We start from the raw sequence: 18886 nt of genomic DNA, 5'->3' as shown, positions 1-18886 counted from the left end.
GTTTACACACTACACCAAAGAGACCTACTTTGTAGCCTGTAAGAAAGAAAATGCATTGTGCCCTTGTATGTGTTATAGCTATGTGGCCCAAGAGACAATGGAGTTTCTACTTGTCCAATCCCTTGTCTACAATTGTCTATGGTGTTTTTATAAGCAGTTGGCTCTGCATGGACACGATTAAGATGTTGTATAGCCTTCTCCATCAGATTTATTTTTTCCTCTTCATCCATAATTGACAGTTCCCTTATTACAGTTTGATTGCTTCTACAAGTCATACAAAGATCAGTCTTGGGTTTCTGAACTATTATGTTACTGCAAAATGTACACCAGATGGGATACCAGGACGAGAGCGATACAGGAATTCAGGAGAAATATTTCAGATTCCCTATGGGAATCAACATCTATATCACAGGAATTCTCTGTAATGATTTAGAACTGTCACAATATAATGTATGAATGTACTTCTTAGACATGCTGGTTGGGAGAAGCATGAGATCACTTCTCCGTTTTGTAGAGCTCCGGCCTGGCATGACATGCATTTTGTTCACTGAAATTATTCATAAAGTCGACTGCATGTTTACGATCATCAAAAAGGATAGATTTTATCCAAGAAGTCTTTAATACATTTCGGTGAATTTTTAGGCTGCATCCCTTCTATCTTGAATTGTTGCTTTAATTTTTTTAGCCTCTTAGAGCTGCAAGCGAATACAAATTGAAAGAATGACTGACATACCTCCTGCCCTCTGAAGTGATAAATTGTGTATGTTTCTTTCCCGTCATAATTTTTTCTCTTAGTAGCTGTCGTCATTGCCTGGTTTCGTACTAATGCATTCATCGCAGACTTCTCCATAGTATGAAATACACTGAAAGACTGCATCTGTATCGGAAATGTTTGGAGCAGATAGGATGTTTATGAAACCTATTACCTTTATTAGAAGTGCCCAGCTGGGGTTTACTTATCATAAGATATCAAAGTCATCTTATCTTATACTCGCACAGCTATGAGAGCGAGCGTGTGGAGCCTCGCTTGTGATGCAAAAAGTGATCCCTTTCCTTAGTATTAAACAAACCTCATATTTTAGCAGCGATTAATGTCAAAGGGCTTTTAAATTCACGCAGTGAGTAGATGATGGTCTAAGCAATACATAGATATCAAAAAGGAAAATTAGACATTTTACTCCCTTGAGTGGTTTTTTACAGTTATTTCGTGAACTGTTGACGGAGAAGTGGTCTCTTCTCTTACGTGCGCACACACATATAGATATCTCTATATATAAAAGGCTAACTCTGACTGGCTGTAATCAATACCTAGTCAAAACTACGCAATATAAAGAAACAAAATTTTGGGGATACGTTTATATTACAGTGTAGTGCTCACTAAGAGAGGATTTTTGGATTATTCCATCACTAAGGGAGTGAAAAGTGAGGGTAAACTGTTTAAATGAGTACATCTATATCTCAAAAACTTGACAGTTTGCAGGTGTAAAAATTTGGAATCTACTTTAAAAATAAAGAAACACGTATTTGTTTGTTTTCAGAAAATTCCCTTAAGGAGGGCGGGGGGGGGGGGGGGTTGAAAATAGTGAAAAAGTGGTTATACAGTATACCTTTTATGGGGATACTTATATCTCAAAAACTGAAGATGTTACAGACATGAAATTGCTATTTGGAATCTCCTTTTAAAATAAAGAAGTGAATAATGGGTGATTTTTAAAAATGAGTATATCAAGAGTATATCTAAAAAATGTACATTCTGCAGACGTGAAAACTGGTATTTAGTATCTCCTGTAAAAGTAAAGAAACACGCAAAATTTGTTTTTTGGAAAATCCACTTAAGAGGAAGTGAAAAGGGGCAGGGGGGGGGGAAGTGATTTTTAAAAATTAGCATATCTACAGTATATCTCAAAAATTTAACATGTTACACACTTAAAAATTGATATTATTATTCTCTTTTAAAAATGAAGAAATAAATATTTTTTTGTTTCCAGAAAATCATTGGGGGGGGGGGGGGATGGGTGCGGTAAAAGACTGAAAATGGGGTTGAATTATTTTTATTAACATGCTGATATTTCAAAAACAAATATGTTACAGATATGAAAATTGGTATTTGGAATCTTCATTAAAAATAAAGGAACATGTATGTTTTTGTTTCCAGAAAGTCTACTTAAGGGGGCGCTTGAAAAGAAGTGAAATAGGGGTTGAGTATTTTTATTATGATACTTATCTATATAAATAAAATCGTAACAACCGTGTGTCTGTACATTGACTATTTTGGCAACATTTTTGTACAGTTATCCGTTTCAAGTGTAATAATGACCATCTGCATATATTTTAGCTTTCACTTCCTGAAAATCTTCAATTTTAACCCTCTCCCCAAAATCAAAATTGTGGCACAATCTGCCAGACGAGCTATAAAATTGAAATTGGCAAAATTATAGGGTTTGTACGTAAATTTTGCATTTTTTACACGTATAATTCATAGTCTGTCACACTTATAGGGAAGATAGAATCATCAAATTTGGCATGAACATTGACCCTCCCAGTAGCCATATGTGAGCTAAATAATTCTATATTTCTAGCTGTCATATAAGCATCCGAAAAGTAATGCAGTGTGTGAAAACCTTACCAAATTTCTCCCTATTGAAAGTTTCCAACTCAATCTAATCCATAAATAGAAAAGAGATGAGAAAATGTCATAGGACCATCTGTTTAGACTGCTAAAATTGGTGTCTTATGGTGCACTCTGTTTGTCGATATAATGTATCGTTTAACAGCAGTTAATCTATAAAAGAAGGTCTGCAATACTGTAAATGTGCACATACTTTTGTATGTTGATCTATATATATTCAATGAAATAGATCTGCAGTGATCTAGAAGGGGTGTGTCTGCCTTTGTAAATAATACTTTACAAATTGATAGTGACTGTCAACAGGAGGGTGTCTGCTATTGTAATCAAGACTCCCCACATCGCCTTTGACTCGCAGTAGCAGTGGTGTCCTTCTCCCACTCCTGTGTAACTGGCATTAGTAAGGAGGACCTACCATTGTAATGAATAATTCCCTTCTTGATTTGACTGACAGAAGCCAAGAGAGCATGCAATTTTCTTCAGATGATATCAGATGATATCAACCCCCAATACGACACAGGTATGCGGCCACTGCATGAACACTTGGCTATATATCTTTTTGTCATATCTGACTCCCCGTGGCCTATAAACATGAATCGGCCTGACCTCCATCAACCTGAGAGAAAAGTCATCAGAGAAGATCCCAATTATAATTTTAACTCCATCTCAGCAAACGTACACAATCAACCATCTGTTCATCGGAGAGAGAGTCTTAGACAGCAAGCTTCGTGCAGTGGAGTTGGCTTCTCAAAATCATTTACAGACCATGTATGAACACCCAGGAAAATGGTTGCCTGCATGAGCTCTGCTGAGTTTTAGAATGGGTTTTCCTGTGAAGTTTCAACTAACCTGTAGTCTTCTTACCTAGAAGAAACCTGCTTTCAAGAAGTGCCCATTAGACATCCATTGTCCCCTGATACCTGTCACTGCTGTATCTATCTCTGAGCAGCCCTAGGTGAAATACCACATCGAATCACTTTCTCACAAATGCTAAAATGTCTGTGTTGGATGAGAGCCAGAACTTGCCTTCTTGATGCGTGTGAATAATGTGCCATGACACAATGGAGTGAAGCATTTAGCATTTAAGTTTGCTTGGCCAAACTTGGTTTGTTCATTGCCTGATATCACATTGTATACATTTGGAGGCAAAAGAAATTAATAGTTGTTCACGCCGGGATACAAACTCTATCTTTTATGGTAGGCACGAATTTTGAAGCCTACAGCTGACCCACTAGGCGCGTGTCATGTGCTTAAAATTTCATAGTGCTGTATGCAAGTGCATGTCACAAGGAGAAAAGAGAAGGGAGAGTGGAGAGTGAGAGTGACTGACAATGAGTGAGACATGTTGCTGACTCTACAAAACCAAACATAGCCAAAGTAGACTTTCTTATATTTCATGTCTTCAGAGATGTGACAACTTTTGATTGCTGAAAAGAACACAAAATGATTACTTGTTGAAAAAGTAATTCATAATTTTGAGTAAAATACTTCTCAGGTAACTGTAATTCTGCAAAATTAATTTTTTTACTACTTTTCCCATCTCTGAAATATCTAGGATTTCATTCCAGCAATTAAGATATGTTGGGAGTGCAGTACCTAGAACAGAAATGAATAATTCAGCAATTATGCATTTCTGAATGCACACTGTTATTAAAATTTATTCTCTCTAGACCAGAAATTATTCTTGAAGTCTTGCCTAAATATTTTGTTACACACTATACAATGGTAATTGAAAGTCAACAAACAAATGCAAAAATTTCTATCAAAGTAAGGAAATTTGCCATGAGGAGGGCAACAGTCAGAAAGGATAAACACAATGACAGGCTAGAGTAGGTAGAAGGAGTAACAGAAAGGAGAGACAAGGACATACCAAAAAGACAGATACAAGTTTCTTCACCAATGCACACACCAACAGATCAAGGCACTTCCTATGCTATCGTATCTCTTACTCACCTTAATCTCTGGCCGAGCAGGATACTGGAAGTGTACATCCTTCAACTCTATATCACCTTTCAAATCTGCAGGTCTCAGGCCTTCCTCGCTCAGACTGTCGATGTTTGGTTTCTGCTCTATCACTGAGAACACTGCAGCAGCTGCACCACGAGCCACAGCAAAGGCTTCCAGGTATGGAGAAGCCAAGCCCATATTCATAGCTCCTGCCAGGACTCCAAACAGCACCTGCAATATCAGAACATCCCACATTGTTTATTATTATAATAATCAGACTGGCCCCATGGTGTAGGGGTAGCGTGCTTGCCTCTTACCCAGAGGCCCCGGGTTCGATTTCCAGCCGGGCTCAGGGATTTTTACCTGGACCTGAGGGCTGGTTCGAGGTGCACTCAGCCTACATGATTACAATTGAGAAGCTATCCGACGGTGAGACAGTGACCCCGGTCTAGAAAGCCAAAAATAACGGCCGAGAGGATTTGTCATGCTGACTACACGACACCTTGCAATATGCAGGCCTTCGGGCTGAGCAGTGGTCGCTTGGTAGGCCAAGGCCCTCAAGCGCTGTAGTGCCATGGGGTTTGGTTTGGTTTGGTTTGGTTTATAATAATCAATAATACTTGATAATGGTACAGTCTAGACTACCACACTGCAAACTTTCTATAGTGGTATAATTTAGATGGTTTGTCCACCAATTTGTGATATTCAAAGCCATTTCTTTTCAGTTTTCATTTGGTTAATTTGTAATTATTAGGTTCTTCAGCTTGTCAAACCTAATTTATGAAACTACCTGAAAAAGAAAACATATGATAACAGAATTATACCTGAAGATGTTTTCTTTTTCAGCCCATTTCTAAATTTATTCATTCATAAATTAGTTTTGATAGACTGAATATATTTCTTACCAATGTTCATGTTTCAATTAGGCTGTTATCTACATGCAGAATTCAGAACTCTCTGGACACTGTCGAAGATAGAGTAGGTAGTTAATTTTGTCAGGTAAATACTGAGTGCACTACCAGAGGTCTTTACACCATGCTAACAATACATGAAATGGCAAAATTTGAACCTGCCCTTCAAAAATCTATGATCTCAACCAACATTGAATCCACAAACTTGGGATTGTGAGTTGGACACTATCTCTGATCTTCTCTAATAGTTGAATACAAATGTGTAAAACTTACAAACACCTATAAAATATTGAAATGACATACTATCCCAGCACATTTCTAAGGTAAACCCGCATCTATAATATATAAAAGTAATTCAAATGAAATATAAGGCTGATATGTATGGAATGGGGTACATTTACTCACAGCATAATATAATGGAAACAAATGTACAATGTACATCAAGGAAGGGAGACAAGGAAGAAAGGTGGACATAAGCAATGATATACTGTAATACTATGGCAGGCTTGTGTTGATAGAAGGATCAAAAGAAACGGGAGACTTGGACAAGGTGCAAACACAGAAGAAGAAAATTTTCATAATTGTAAAGGAATGATCAAGTGTATGAATATATTTTAAGGACAGAAAAATATAGTTGGCCATTTGCAGAGTTGGGAAATAATCAAAAGTAATTGGATTACTGTACTTGTAACAATTACATTCTTAGCAACTTTTAATTTACTTCTTGGAATAAATTGTAATAATTGTTACATTCTAGTAATTGATATAAAATGCATGGAAACAGATATTGGAAAAAATAGATGATGAAAATAACTTTTCTATTCAAGCAGAACCAGTAATTTCACCAGGGCTGGATGAGGTACTTTCTTACCTCCCCAGTACTTCTAAATACATCATACTTCAAGTGCTCCTGTAGGGCATTTTCAGTAAATGCAAAGATGTACTTCACCCCCACACCCAAAGAGGTCACGACTTAGCAATGATTAGCTTAAGAACCAATTATTTTATTTGTGAAGTAAATGGCACATTACCTGAAATGCTACAAGTAATTAACTAAAATAAAAATGATGGGAAAAAAAAAAAAACATTTTGAAAGTTCCAAGACGTTACATTTAATCTCGCCTAGCGATGATAGCCACTTAATGTCTCTATGCTAAAAAAGGGAAAAAAAAAAGCATTCACACACAAAATGAATATCTTTTCCTTGAAAACTTTGTTATTTGTTACAGCCCCATGTGAAAAAAGAAAGTCAATGATTTCCTTAAGACTAGCATTCTGTAGAGTAATTGTAGTTGTAAAAATTAAAAACATAATTTGTAATTGAGTAAAATATTTCTGAGGTAACTGTAATTCAAGCCAATTACATTTTTCCTATACTCTTGTCATCACTGACCAAGCAAAAAATGCTTAAAGTAAATACAAAATTTTAATATTCCACCTTCTCAATACTAAAAAATCATTTGATGTTTTTACAAAAACATTACAATTATGTTAAAAGGTACTAGTTTCGGTCCACTGTGGACCATCATCAGCCTAGCCAAATTACAACAGTAAAAGACATAGTGATAAAAATAGTGTGGAGAAATGAGAGAGGATCTAGAAGGATGGGATGGTGGTGGAATGACAGATAAAAGTGAAAAAAACCATATTTGCAAATAATGATAAAAGTAACAGAAGTGTTCACAATGACAAGTAAAATCTTGTGAAGTCATGTAAAAAATCTTGATGAGATAGTCTTTGGTTTCCCAATATTGGGTTTCCCAATATTTTATTTGACCTTTTTATTACTTATTACAGAAAAAACAAATCGGTCGTTCAAAATTCTTTCTTTAAGTCAATTAAGGGTCCCCCGACAATACAAACACCATCACTTCCTCTCCTGTCCACCCCGCCTTGAACTTTTCCCATCCCTCCCACCCTCCACCACTTACGTCATTCCTCCCCTCCGTATTCACCTACCCCTTTCCTGCTGATCTACTCCGCGCTACGCTCACTCCGCAAGTTGCATTCAATACAGCAAGTTTGTTCCACGCAGCGCAAGGTGAGTCATCGTTTATATTTTCCGGTGCCTCGCTTGTTCTCTATCCGATTACCCGCGTTAATACTATCTTCTTTCCCCAGGTTCATTGGGGTCCCGATTGAACTGAGACTACTTCTATTTAACACAGAAAGCCTTTCATTCCACCATAGAACAGGTTCAACCTTGTCAATTTAATCTTGTGCTGGTCTCATCGGACAATTCTTCCCTCTACGCAAAAGTGGAACTTACAACTTTCTAGAAGCATATACGTAGTTATATATGTCAATCGTGCAACACAGGAGTAACTGCCAACCAAAGACTATCTCATCAAGATTTTTTACGTGACTTCACAAGATTTTACTTGTCATTGTGAACACTTCTGTTACTTTTATCATTATTCGCAAATATGGTTTTTTTCACTTTTATCTGTCATTCCACCACCATCCCATCCTTCAAGATCCTCTCTCATTTCTCCACACTATTTTTATCACTATGTCTTTTACTGTTGTAATTTGACTAGGCTGATGATGGTCCACAGTGGACCGAAACTAGTACCTTTTAACATAATTGTAATGTTTTTGTAAAAACATCAAATGATTTTTTAGTATTGAGAAGGTGGAATATTAAAATTTTGTATTTACTTTAAGCATAGTCTCAACTCAATACGGAACCTAACAATGAAGTTTATTACTTTTAACAAGCAAAAAATGGCTGGAGAAAAGAAGTAAATCGCTTAACAAGCGATTTCACCAACCAGACGTAGATTGCGTGTGTGCTGTGCGGCAAAAATTGAGACACATATCACATACTAAAGTACACGAAAAGAACGAAGTCTATTACTGACTACAGTAAGGACTAAGATGCTCAATGGAGCGCACCTTCTTCTTCTTATAAAAGAAGTAAAGGTGAACTAAACAGGAAAGCTGTTGGTAAGTTATCCTTATGGTTGTAGTTTTTTTTCCTTTTTTTTTTTCTTCAATGTGATGTAAAGAAGACAATAAAAGGACAAACACATTGTAAAGCTATGAAGGAGAATAGGAACATCCAGAATGGTCTTCACAAAGTAGATCTATCTTGCAAATAGTTCAATTCAGAGCTCCTAAGTGTCCAATAAGTGAGATAAGTTCTATGCCTGAGAGAATATGAAAAGTTGAGCTCCATATTACAAAGAAAAATGTAAGTTAACATCTATATAAGTAGTGGGATACATGGTTGGAACTAGAGGCAAAATAACAGCCAGATTTGCACAGTTCTCTAAGCTGTTCAGATTGGAAAAATTTATGGATATAGCAGCCTTGGAGACCATAAAGGGTTAAATTGCTATTCTAAGGAACAATTCGTATAATAGTTATGAGTGACATGCAGAACAGCTGACTTTTCTCATCTAGAGCACATGAACACCCTGTTTAAGGACCCTGTATGAAGCTAAACATTTTCTTTCTCACAACATTTTGGTGACAATCACAACACTGAAAAATCACTGGTGATTGTACGTGTCCGCCTTTTCAACACTAATAAAAAACTATTTAACCCATATTAATGAAAATCCGTCATACATGTTTGAAGAACAATATTCATTCTCTTTATCCAAGACCAAAATTTTGCCCTATTATCAGCAGACTTGATTCAATTAAATACTACCAATATACTATCAAATAAGCTATAAATGAAAATATGAGAATTGTCAATCTTAAGGTAAGCAAGACCTGCCTATCTCGCCCATGTTAAATCTTCAAATTTTTGCTGCACTTTACTCAAAATCTGTTTGGGTTAGCCACTTGAAAGTTTCAAGGATTACTAGTTAGAAAATTACCTATAATAATAAGAAGGATTATTGGCAGAAACCAAATACTTTCGCCAGTATGAATTTTTTCTTAAGGTACAATTTTTTAAACTAAAATAATGTCAAAAAATCTTTATATTTCATTTTGTATTTAATTTAAAGGCATATCCCTTCCTATTACTGTTAATTAGGATGATGTTGATGCACCAACAAAATTTAATGGACCTATCTTCATTAGTTTTCTTATAAATGGTACCAAAGTAGTGAAAAAGGTTAAACTTATAAAAATGAGGTTGAAGTTTCTCATTATAATTTGTTAGCTCTGACAATTCTTATAAAATTCCTGCCCCATAACTTGCATCATTTGTGTCCTCCTTAGTCCTCTTAAGGTTTCTCTTCAGTCTTCTGGCCCTTTTACTCATTTTTCCACCATGAGGTCTGCTTTCTTTATTCGGATGTCATCCAACTACTTTAGGATGTTCAGTGTGTTGTACCCTTGGAGGATGTTCAACATCCGCAGCACCTTAGCCCTACCAATATTCCCATCGTTGAAGGATATAACAGCATCACATAGACCAAACTCCAGTGTAGCATTACCAACAAACACTGTTTTCGAAACTCTGGACCACAGAACATGATTGAATGCTTCATTAGCGTTCTGTTATTTTCCATGGAGGCACATTTTAAAAGATCTGGGTGTGCCAAATCCCAGTATACTGGCTTCATAGCTTCAGCTACAGCATAAGGTAACCCGTGGTGCTTATCATTTTGCTCTTTCCTGTTATATTTGTACCATGGATCATCTCCCTTAGGTAAACAGTTTTTGTTTTGATGAACTTGAGGGCGATTCAATGTATATTTCAGGTCCAGAAACGGCGAGCATATGGAGATGTCATTGTTAACCTCTACTACATTGGAACTAGGCCTATCTCTACTTTCACATAAACTAATATTATTTACACCGGGAAGTTAACGTATGTGTCGATTTCCCGTATACTTCCTCTATCCGAAAGATTTCAAACGACCCATTTTTCAAAACGTCAATGCAAAATCACAAGGATTATAATACTACAACGATGTTTAGTAACCACTCGTAACATAAATAAGCAATACTGAAAATTGTCGTGGTTACCAACACAAAGCCTATGCTCAACAGAGCAGACCAGAAGTTAGTTCAGAAATCTATGCGTAATAGTTCAGAAGTTATACGCACAAACATAAATCTCTGTAAAAGTGGGCGTTGTATTTCACGGTGTACCATAGTAATTTATATGTTATAAAATGGTCAATTTTCATAATTTTTGACTTTTTTAACAAATTCTTGTTCCCTATGTTGTAAACAAATAAAAACACTCAAAAAGAATTTTTTTGTTTTTTGGCCCCAAGAAGGGTCTTTCTTACCTTAAATAAAATCTTTGGAATATATTTTTCTCCTTAAAATATTCTAAATACTCTATATACGTATAATGCCTTTAAAAAAGCCATGTGTACATCGAAAACTACATTACAGCTTCTTCTGTACTCATTGTCTGTAGAACTACCTCCCAACAACTTTCTAGCCAGGTTGTGATTAAGCTTTCCATGACATGTTGTGGCTGCTTTTTTACGAATCACAACTCAAATACCTACAGCCGACCTTGACTCATGAATCAATGTGATCTTGCTTTTCTTTCTCACAGAACATGCGAGACAGCTTTGTTAACTGTGTGCCTTTTTGTATACTTGTCAAATAAATCATAATGGTTAAAATAATACATTTTGTTGACAGTCGAGGAATCCTGACTTTCTAGAGCCAGCAAGAAGCTGTATTCTTTGCGTGTTTGGAGAGTGAGGGAATAATATTTTGCCCTCATGTTTATAATTCACAAGGGTTGGATGTTTCCACCTAATCAATACTATGTACATTCACAAATATAATATGTATTTGTTCCTTCTTGTGCATGACACAAAATTTTGCTATATTTTAATTTTAATAAAATGTTTTAGGAAGTGTTCTTGACTTCTATGTTCTGAAACCTCATCACTCCAATAGGTGATTCCTGGACCCCATTCCCACCCTTTGTTTAATTATTTTTAGTATGTGTTTAATTGTACCCCTTCTGGTATTTAACATTTATTGTGTATCAAGTAAGTAGGTAATGTCTATATATATAAAATCTCTATTCTGTCTGTCATTCGTAGTAATATTGAGAAAATGAGAATGTTTCAACAGCTGAAATAGATACCAGTTAGAAAAATACAATGAACCTCTCACGACCTCTACTTTTTTACTTTTTGAGAGAAAAATATGTTTCTATCAGCGAAGTTATAATCTCACAATCGTCGTGATGAGGTAGGTACACAGGTATATCCATCGGCGTGAGTTCGAACTATGTACATCTTGACTTCTGTTGCTTTACACAGATACATACATTGAGAAAACTGGAATGTTTGAGAGAAAACTGGTACCAGATATGTGTTACAAGAACAATGCAATGATGACTATCATACTTGAACTGTTTAGCAAAATATACTAGTTTTCAGTGAAATGAATGAATAATTTTCTTCCATTCTGAAGTATGAAAACACATTACCTCTATTAATAAGAATTAGAAGGTATAGGTTGTCTGGTAGCCATGGTCGTTAAAGCATCAGGTCTATAATTTTGTCTCACACCATGCTTAACTGGTTCAAGTCCCATTCTTCAAAAATATTTTTACCATCAGAATGTTGGCTGGCAGGGTAGTGGAGGTAGTAGTATATAATTTCTAATCATTAGAATGCCTGGCAAAAGACTGGATTAAATTTCAAACCTCTACACAGTGCCCATATGGAGAGAGGACATATGACACTGTTGATGGTGATCCATCCGTTGGCTGGAAACTTAAAACCTTGAGCAGACCGCTTGGTGATATTTGACAGGAGTAGGCTACATGCCAACACCAAGCTTCACCCTCTCCCTTCCTACTATCATATCCCGGCATTCATTTCTATTTTCGATCATCAAAGACTGTATGAATTTCATTTGTTAAATAATTATTTTTAACAAGTCAGACTATCCAGTGTACTAAAGTTCCACAAGGAAGACGAAAAGGGTAAACAGAGGCAAAAGTGGCAAAGATGAAATATGCAGTTGGTACAAACAATTGAAGCTAAAATGATGCATTTGGAGAAAGATGCATTAAGTAAAGTTAAGTCACAAGAAAGACAGAGAAATGACTCTAAATTCACAGGCCTCTACATCTAACGTAAGAATGTCAGAAGACACGGAGTAAATGAGACAGGCTGAGTTAAACATATGGGACGAGGCAACCATGGCTCACCTTATGCTCTTTCAGCAGTAAGCCAGCTACTTATAATGAACAACAAATCACCTTTCACTAGAAAAGTGATCATGCTTGGTGCAAGCTTCAGACAGTGCCCGACAGTGATTCCTCACTGCTGCAGAACAGGTGTTACCCGGTCAAGTTTATGGCCCAGAATTAAGTATTAACTTTACAGAATGGCTTATAAAACTCAAAAACAGGGAACTAAGCCAAATGGCACTATTGAGATTCAGCAAAACAGTATTTCAAAAAATATTGTACGAGATTCCCTTGGTTCTTAGCATCCAAGTCAGAGTACAATGTTTTCCAAACTAGCATTTCTTTTTTGCCCAATAAATCAACAAGTTAATATCATCAACCAATAGTTTGATAGGTGACCAAATAACGTACATTAGCAATGACTCCATAGTGTGCAACAATGTTAATGAAGTTAATAAAGCTAGTTTGGGCAATGGGACGAGATTGAATCTATGGAAGCTAGATGAAAATTTCGTTCATTCAGAAATTCAGACTGACTCAGCTTCAGGAAGAAAGGGTTTTATTCCAAAAATATATTTAGCACCTGTGAATCCGGTTATACCATTCGTTCTTAAATGGAGACAATTTCCTCTAAATTTAGCCTTCTCTGTCACCAGAATAAGCCTTGAAGATGGAATAAATCTCTCCACTCCAGTGTTTAGAGCAGTTGCATGTAGGTTTCTCAAGAGTACACAGATCCGTAAACATCAAAGTACAACTCCGAGTTACAGCTCCATTCAATATGGTTTGTAAGAAAATGCTATAATACCTGTTTGGATTCCATTTGAATGCCGTATAAAACCTGGAAAGTTAGATTAATAGTCCATTTCGAATTTCCAATTACTTTATAGATAGTAATTTTAAATGTCAAAGGCAGGCTTACATACTAGTGTAGAATAAGGAGGAAGCCAAATAAACATACAAGGGCTGGGCTTTCAAAACTAAACGAGGCCTCGGATGGAAATATTGTAATCGCCAGAATAATGACTCTAGTTCCCTCATTGGTAATGATATTAATGACGGTTCAATACCCAATGCTCCATCACAACCAAAGAGGAGAACACACAAAACTCGATATGAGACTGAAATCAAAATTGCCACGCTAAACATTCTGACACTAACTGGCAAAAAAGAGGAATGTGTAGACTTAATGAAAACAAGGAACATAAACATACTGGGACTCAGTGAAACCAAGTGGAAGGGAAAAGGATCAAAGGAACTCGGAGAGGGATACCATCTATTTTGGTCAGGTGGAGATCAAGCAAAAAATCGAGTTGGTGTTGTTATGGATCATAAAATGAAAGATCATGTAGTAGAAGTAAAATATGTTTCTGATCAGATTCTTCACATAATGCTGAAATTGGATTCTTCCCAGAACATCAACTTCATTCAGTGCTATGCACCACAGACTGGTTGTGAAGATGAAGAAAAAGAACATTTTGAAGAAGACATAGAGGAAAGAATAAGAGGAGATGGAACAATTATCATAGGGGATATGAATGCTCAAGTAGGAACTGTGAGAGATGGATATGAAAGTATTCTAGGAGCACATGGATGGGGTCCACGAAACCCAGAAGGAACTAGACTACTTGACCTCTGGCTGAGGAACAACCTTATAATAGGGAACTCATGGTATCAAAAAAAAAACCATAAGGTCACAAGATATGGATGGGATGGAAAAAGTGAATCTCTTATAGATTACTTTTTGATCGAGAAACAACTACAAAATAGACTGTTAGATGTGAAAGTGATTCCTAGTGTCTCCTTGGAAAGTGATCATAGACTCCTCATTGGATACTTAAAGTTTAAGAAGTTAAAAGAAGTAAGAACCACACAGGTAAAGAAACTCAAGATCTGGAAGCTGAAGGACAATGATAGAATAATAGAGTTCCAAGAAAACATCAAAACAGTGATACCAAAGACAGATGAAAGAACAGTTGAGGAGGAATGGAAGGATCTGAAAGAAAATCTAGTAATGATAACTGAGAAGGTTTGTGGACGAACCAGTGGCACAAGAAGATGGAAGGAAATTCCATGGTGGAATGACAGAACAAGAACTGCTGTCCTGAACAAGAACATGTTCAGAAAATATTTCAAGAACCGGACTGATCATAATAAGGAACTATACAGGGTTGCTAAAAAACAAGCAAACGAAGTTGTTACAGAAGAACGAGAGAAGTGGTTGAACAAGTGGAGTGATGAATTGAAAGAGGATGTGAATGGTAATAAGAAAATGTTATATGGGATGATGAAAAATAGAAAAAGAGATAAAGAACACTCCAAATACCTAAGAGATGATAATGAAAATCTGATCACAGAAGATGAGAAGATCAAAGAGACTTGGAGGACTTACTTTGATGAATTACTAAATGTGAATTGCATGCAGCCTACACAAAAAGACATTACCAGTACTACCTCCTGCAAGTCTGCCTCTGACAACAGGTTAGAATTAACATGGAATGATGTAGAATATGCCTGGAAATACATCAAAACTGGAAAATCAGCAGGGGCTGATGAAATTAATGGAGAAATGATCAAGGCAATGGGCATTTCTGGAAAACATTGGATCTACAGACTCTTTCGTAAGATCTGGAAAGAAGGGGACATACCACTCGATTGGAAAACAGGCATCATAATTCCAATCTTCAAGAAAGGAGACAGAAAGAAATGTTCCAACTATAGAAGCATCACCTTAACATCTCAAGTTGGTAAACTTTATGAAAGAATTATGGAGCGTAAAATCAGACCCCTTATTGAAGAGAACCTCTTTGAAGAACAGTATGGATTCAGGAAGGGGAGATCAACAGCTGATTTAATCTTTACAGTCCGTCAGTTAATGGAAAAATACTATGAACACAACCGAGATTTGTGGTTAGCCTTTCTGGATATCAAGAAATCATTTGATGCAGTGAATAGAGAGGTGTGGGAATCACCGAAAAAAATTGGAATACAGGGTGACATGATACACCGGATCAAGAATTTGTATGAAGATACCCAAAGTAAAGTCAAAACACCTGTAGGAATTGATATAAATTCTGGGTTAAGACAGGGTGGTGTTCTGTCTCCTCTTCTTTTCATCACTGTGATGAACGAGATTCAGAGAAAAGTTCACCAAACCATTGGAGGTAAGAAAATGAAAGTTATATTGTTCGCGGATGATATATGCTTGTGGGGAGACTCTAAAGAAGATCTTCAAGGACAAATAAACTCCTGGGCAGAATCTGCTAAAGAATATGGACTCATCTTCAGCCAAGAGAACAGTGAGGTTATGGTCATGAAGAGATACGGGTAACTAATGGGACACATTGAAATGGAGGGGAAACAGCTACAGATGAACCATCAATTCAAATATCTTGGAAGTGTTATCTCTGATACTGGTTCTATAGATAAGGAACCCGTAGAATTCAGGCAGGTAGTAACTTTTACAAAATAGTTAAATACCAACAAAATGTAAGAGAGTCATATATGAAACTTATTACGTACCAATCCTGACCTATGGTTGCGAAACATGGACCATGAGAAACAAAGATGTTAGTAGAATCCAGGCAGCAGAAATGAAATTTGTCCGTAGCATGATCAGCAAAACACGGAGGGACAGAGTCCGTAATGAGGAAATCCGCAAGCAGGCTCAAGTTGTAAGACTGCAGGACAAAATAACAGTGCCGTGACTGAGATGGTTATGGACATATGTGATGCATGGGTGATAACAGATTACCAAAAAAAAAATGTACGATCTAAAACTTGAGGACAAAAGACCAAGAGGGCGACCAAGACTCAGGTACAAGGAGATGGTGAAGATTGACATTCAACAGAGAGGACATACTTTGGAAAGCATTGAAGAAGGAGAGAAGTTCAGGGACCGCAACTGGTGGAGAAGCCTCGTTTGCCGACCCATCGCTTAAGATGGAACGACGTGGGATATGTATGTATGTATGTATGTATGTATGTATGTATGTATGTATGTATTGAGACAACAAGATGATTATTTTACCAAAAGATTTGTACATTCTTACTTATTTTTCTACATAGTCACCATGAAGTTTGAGGCATTTGTCATAACGAGAGACCAGCTTTCCTATACCCTCTGCAAAGAAGTCTGCCACCAGTGAGCCAAGGTAGGTCCTTACAGAGTCTTCAAGCTCTTCGTTGGTAGCGAAGCTTTGTCCACCTAACCACGTCTTCATTTCTCAAAAGAGGTGATAGTCACTGGGTGCTAGGTTACGACTGTAAGGTCAAAGACTTCCCACTTGAACTATTGGAGAAGTCACATTGGTACTATGCGGCTGTGCATTGTCATGGATCAGAACCACACCAGATGAGAGCATGCCTCTTCGTTTGTTTTGTATCGCTCTCCAGAGGCGATCTAGGGTCTCGCAGTAGACTTCCTCATCTGGCATAGATTGGCGGCAGACTTCTTTGCAGAGGGTATGTGAACGCTGGTCTCTCGTTATGACAAATGCCTCAACCTTCATGGTACTATGTAGAAAAATAAGTAAGAATGTACAAATCTTTTGGTAATAAAATCATCTTGTTATCTGAACACATCTATTATTTATGGCCTATCGCAACCTTTAAAAAAAAAAAAAAAAAAAACCCTCATATGACTGACCTAACAACGTGTTCATCTTTCCATGCTTCCTATCCTACTTTGTTTAATCCTACTGTATATACATAATAAGATGTGCTTCTTACAATGATGAGCACAGCAGGAGTGTACTCATGGCTGCCAATGCTGCGAGCTTCAATGATGAGTTCTACTCCATACCAGAAGGCCAAAGAGTAGCTGCAGTAGACAATAAACCAGAAAATTCCTCCTCCTAGTCCAGAGAAAAGTCCTCGCTTGATTCCCATCTGTTCTGAAGGAATCAGGTTCTCAGAGTACCTACACATACAGAATTTGTCTTGAGTATTCATCATTTAATGTGCAAAGTAGGTAACTATACTTCTCAGCAATACCTAAAACATTAGATCCAATGTTAATGTTAGATATTGAGCCTTGTGCTTCCAAATTTTCTAAACATAATATATCTTCTTACATCAGCAAGAACCTCTCCTTTTAGTCGTTATATTTGGAGAGAACCTTGAAATACTATGTTGATAATAATAATAATAATAATAATAATAATAATAATAATAATAATAATAATAATAATAATAAGGTTGACTGCACAGTTCATGTTACATAGCTGTGAGTTTGCATTCAGGGGATACTGGAAACTGAATGGCAGCTGCTGTTGAAAGAGAAATTTAATAGAGGAAGTAATAAGGACATGAGAAATATTTGTAATGAAGTATGTATAGTGTGAAATATTTAGATTGGCATGTGCAGCATTAGTTAACCCTGAAGATGGGTTCCTGTTTTCATACCAGGCAAATGCTGGGACTGTACCTTCATTAAAGCTATGGATGCTACTTTCCCACTCCTAGCCCTCTTCCATCCTTGTGTCACCGAAATCTTTCTATGAGTCAGTACGACATTAAAACACTAACAGAAGTTGCTCTCTCTATTAGATAATGTGAACTACTTATAAAAAATTTGTATTAGCATGAGCCACCTTCCAGTAAACAGATAAGATTATCCTTAATAATTATTAGCTATACTATTCACTTGTATCGAATATTTACAGTTATTTTTGGCATCGAACATGTTATGCAGTGCATCGTGGCACAGCTGCCTGTTGTGCCTGCTAGCTCTGTACTTGGGAGATAGGTGGGTTTGAATCCCGTCAGCCATTTTCAAAAAGGTTTTTCCATGGTTTCCAATTTCAGCTCCAGGCAAATGTTGGGATGGTACCCTTTTCAAGGCCATGGCCACTTCCTTCCTATTCCTAGCCTGCACAGTTACACCTATACCCACAGACAACATCCTTGCACAATGGCATATACATCTCATGCTCATGGGGTGCAATGGGAGAAGCAGCTACGGAACTGGCAAGCCAAACATTTCTTCAGACTACCCGACACTAAAAAAGTTGAACACTAAAAAGTTATTTTTGGCATCTATTATTCTCACTTCATACCCAACCTCATAGAGAAACAGGACAAAGGTTGGACATACATGCTAATAAATTTGTATTTGTCATAATTCATTTTCTACTCCAGTATCCACCAATTTTCTTTTTATATTCTGAATCTGCTTAGTGGTTATTATTTGCAACTTTTCACTAACTGTATCTCCAATCCTGTCCAATTTACTCATCCTAGAAATGTTCTACCTTTATGCATCTGTAAAGAGATTTCACTTTCTCTATCCTAAGCCTAGTGCAGATCAGATTG

At 36.8% G+C, this 18886-nt stretch overlaps 1 protein-coding gene across 2 annotated transcripts in view; it reads right to left on the bottom strand.

The window, feature by feature from the left end:
- Positions 1-18886, bottom strand: part of LOC136866328 (multidrug resistance protein homolog 49) — a 322764-nt gene that overhangs the window by 93985 nt on the left and 209893 nt on the right. For both annotated transcript variants that reach the window (XM_067143179.2, XM_067143178.2), the window contains exons 9-10: positions 17303-17492; positions 4580-4804 (exon numbers count right to left, since the gene is read on the bottom strand). In XM_067143179.2, coding sequence (XP_066999280.2) covers positions 4580-4804; positions 17303-17492 — 415 coding nt within the window. The remainder of the gene's footprint in view (positions 1-4579; positions 4805-17302; positions 17493-18886) is intronic.

This window comes from Anabrus simplex, chromosome 3 (genome assembly GCF_040414725.1).
Source record: "Anabrus simplex isolate iqAnaSimp1 chromosome 3, ASM4041472v1, whole genome shotgun sequence".
In the NCBI taxonomy this organism is placed as follows: domain Eukaryota; kingdom Metazoa; phylum Arthropoda; class Insecta; order Orthoptera; family Tettigoniidae; genus Anabrus; species Anabrus simplex.
This window is presented reverse-complemented; position numbering and strand designations above follow the sequence as displayed.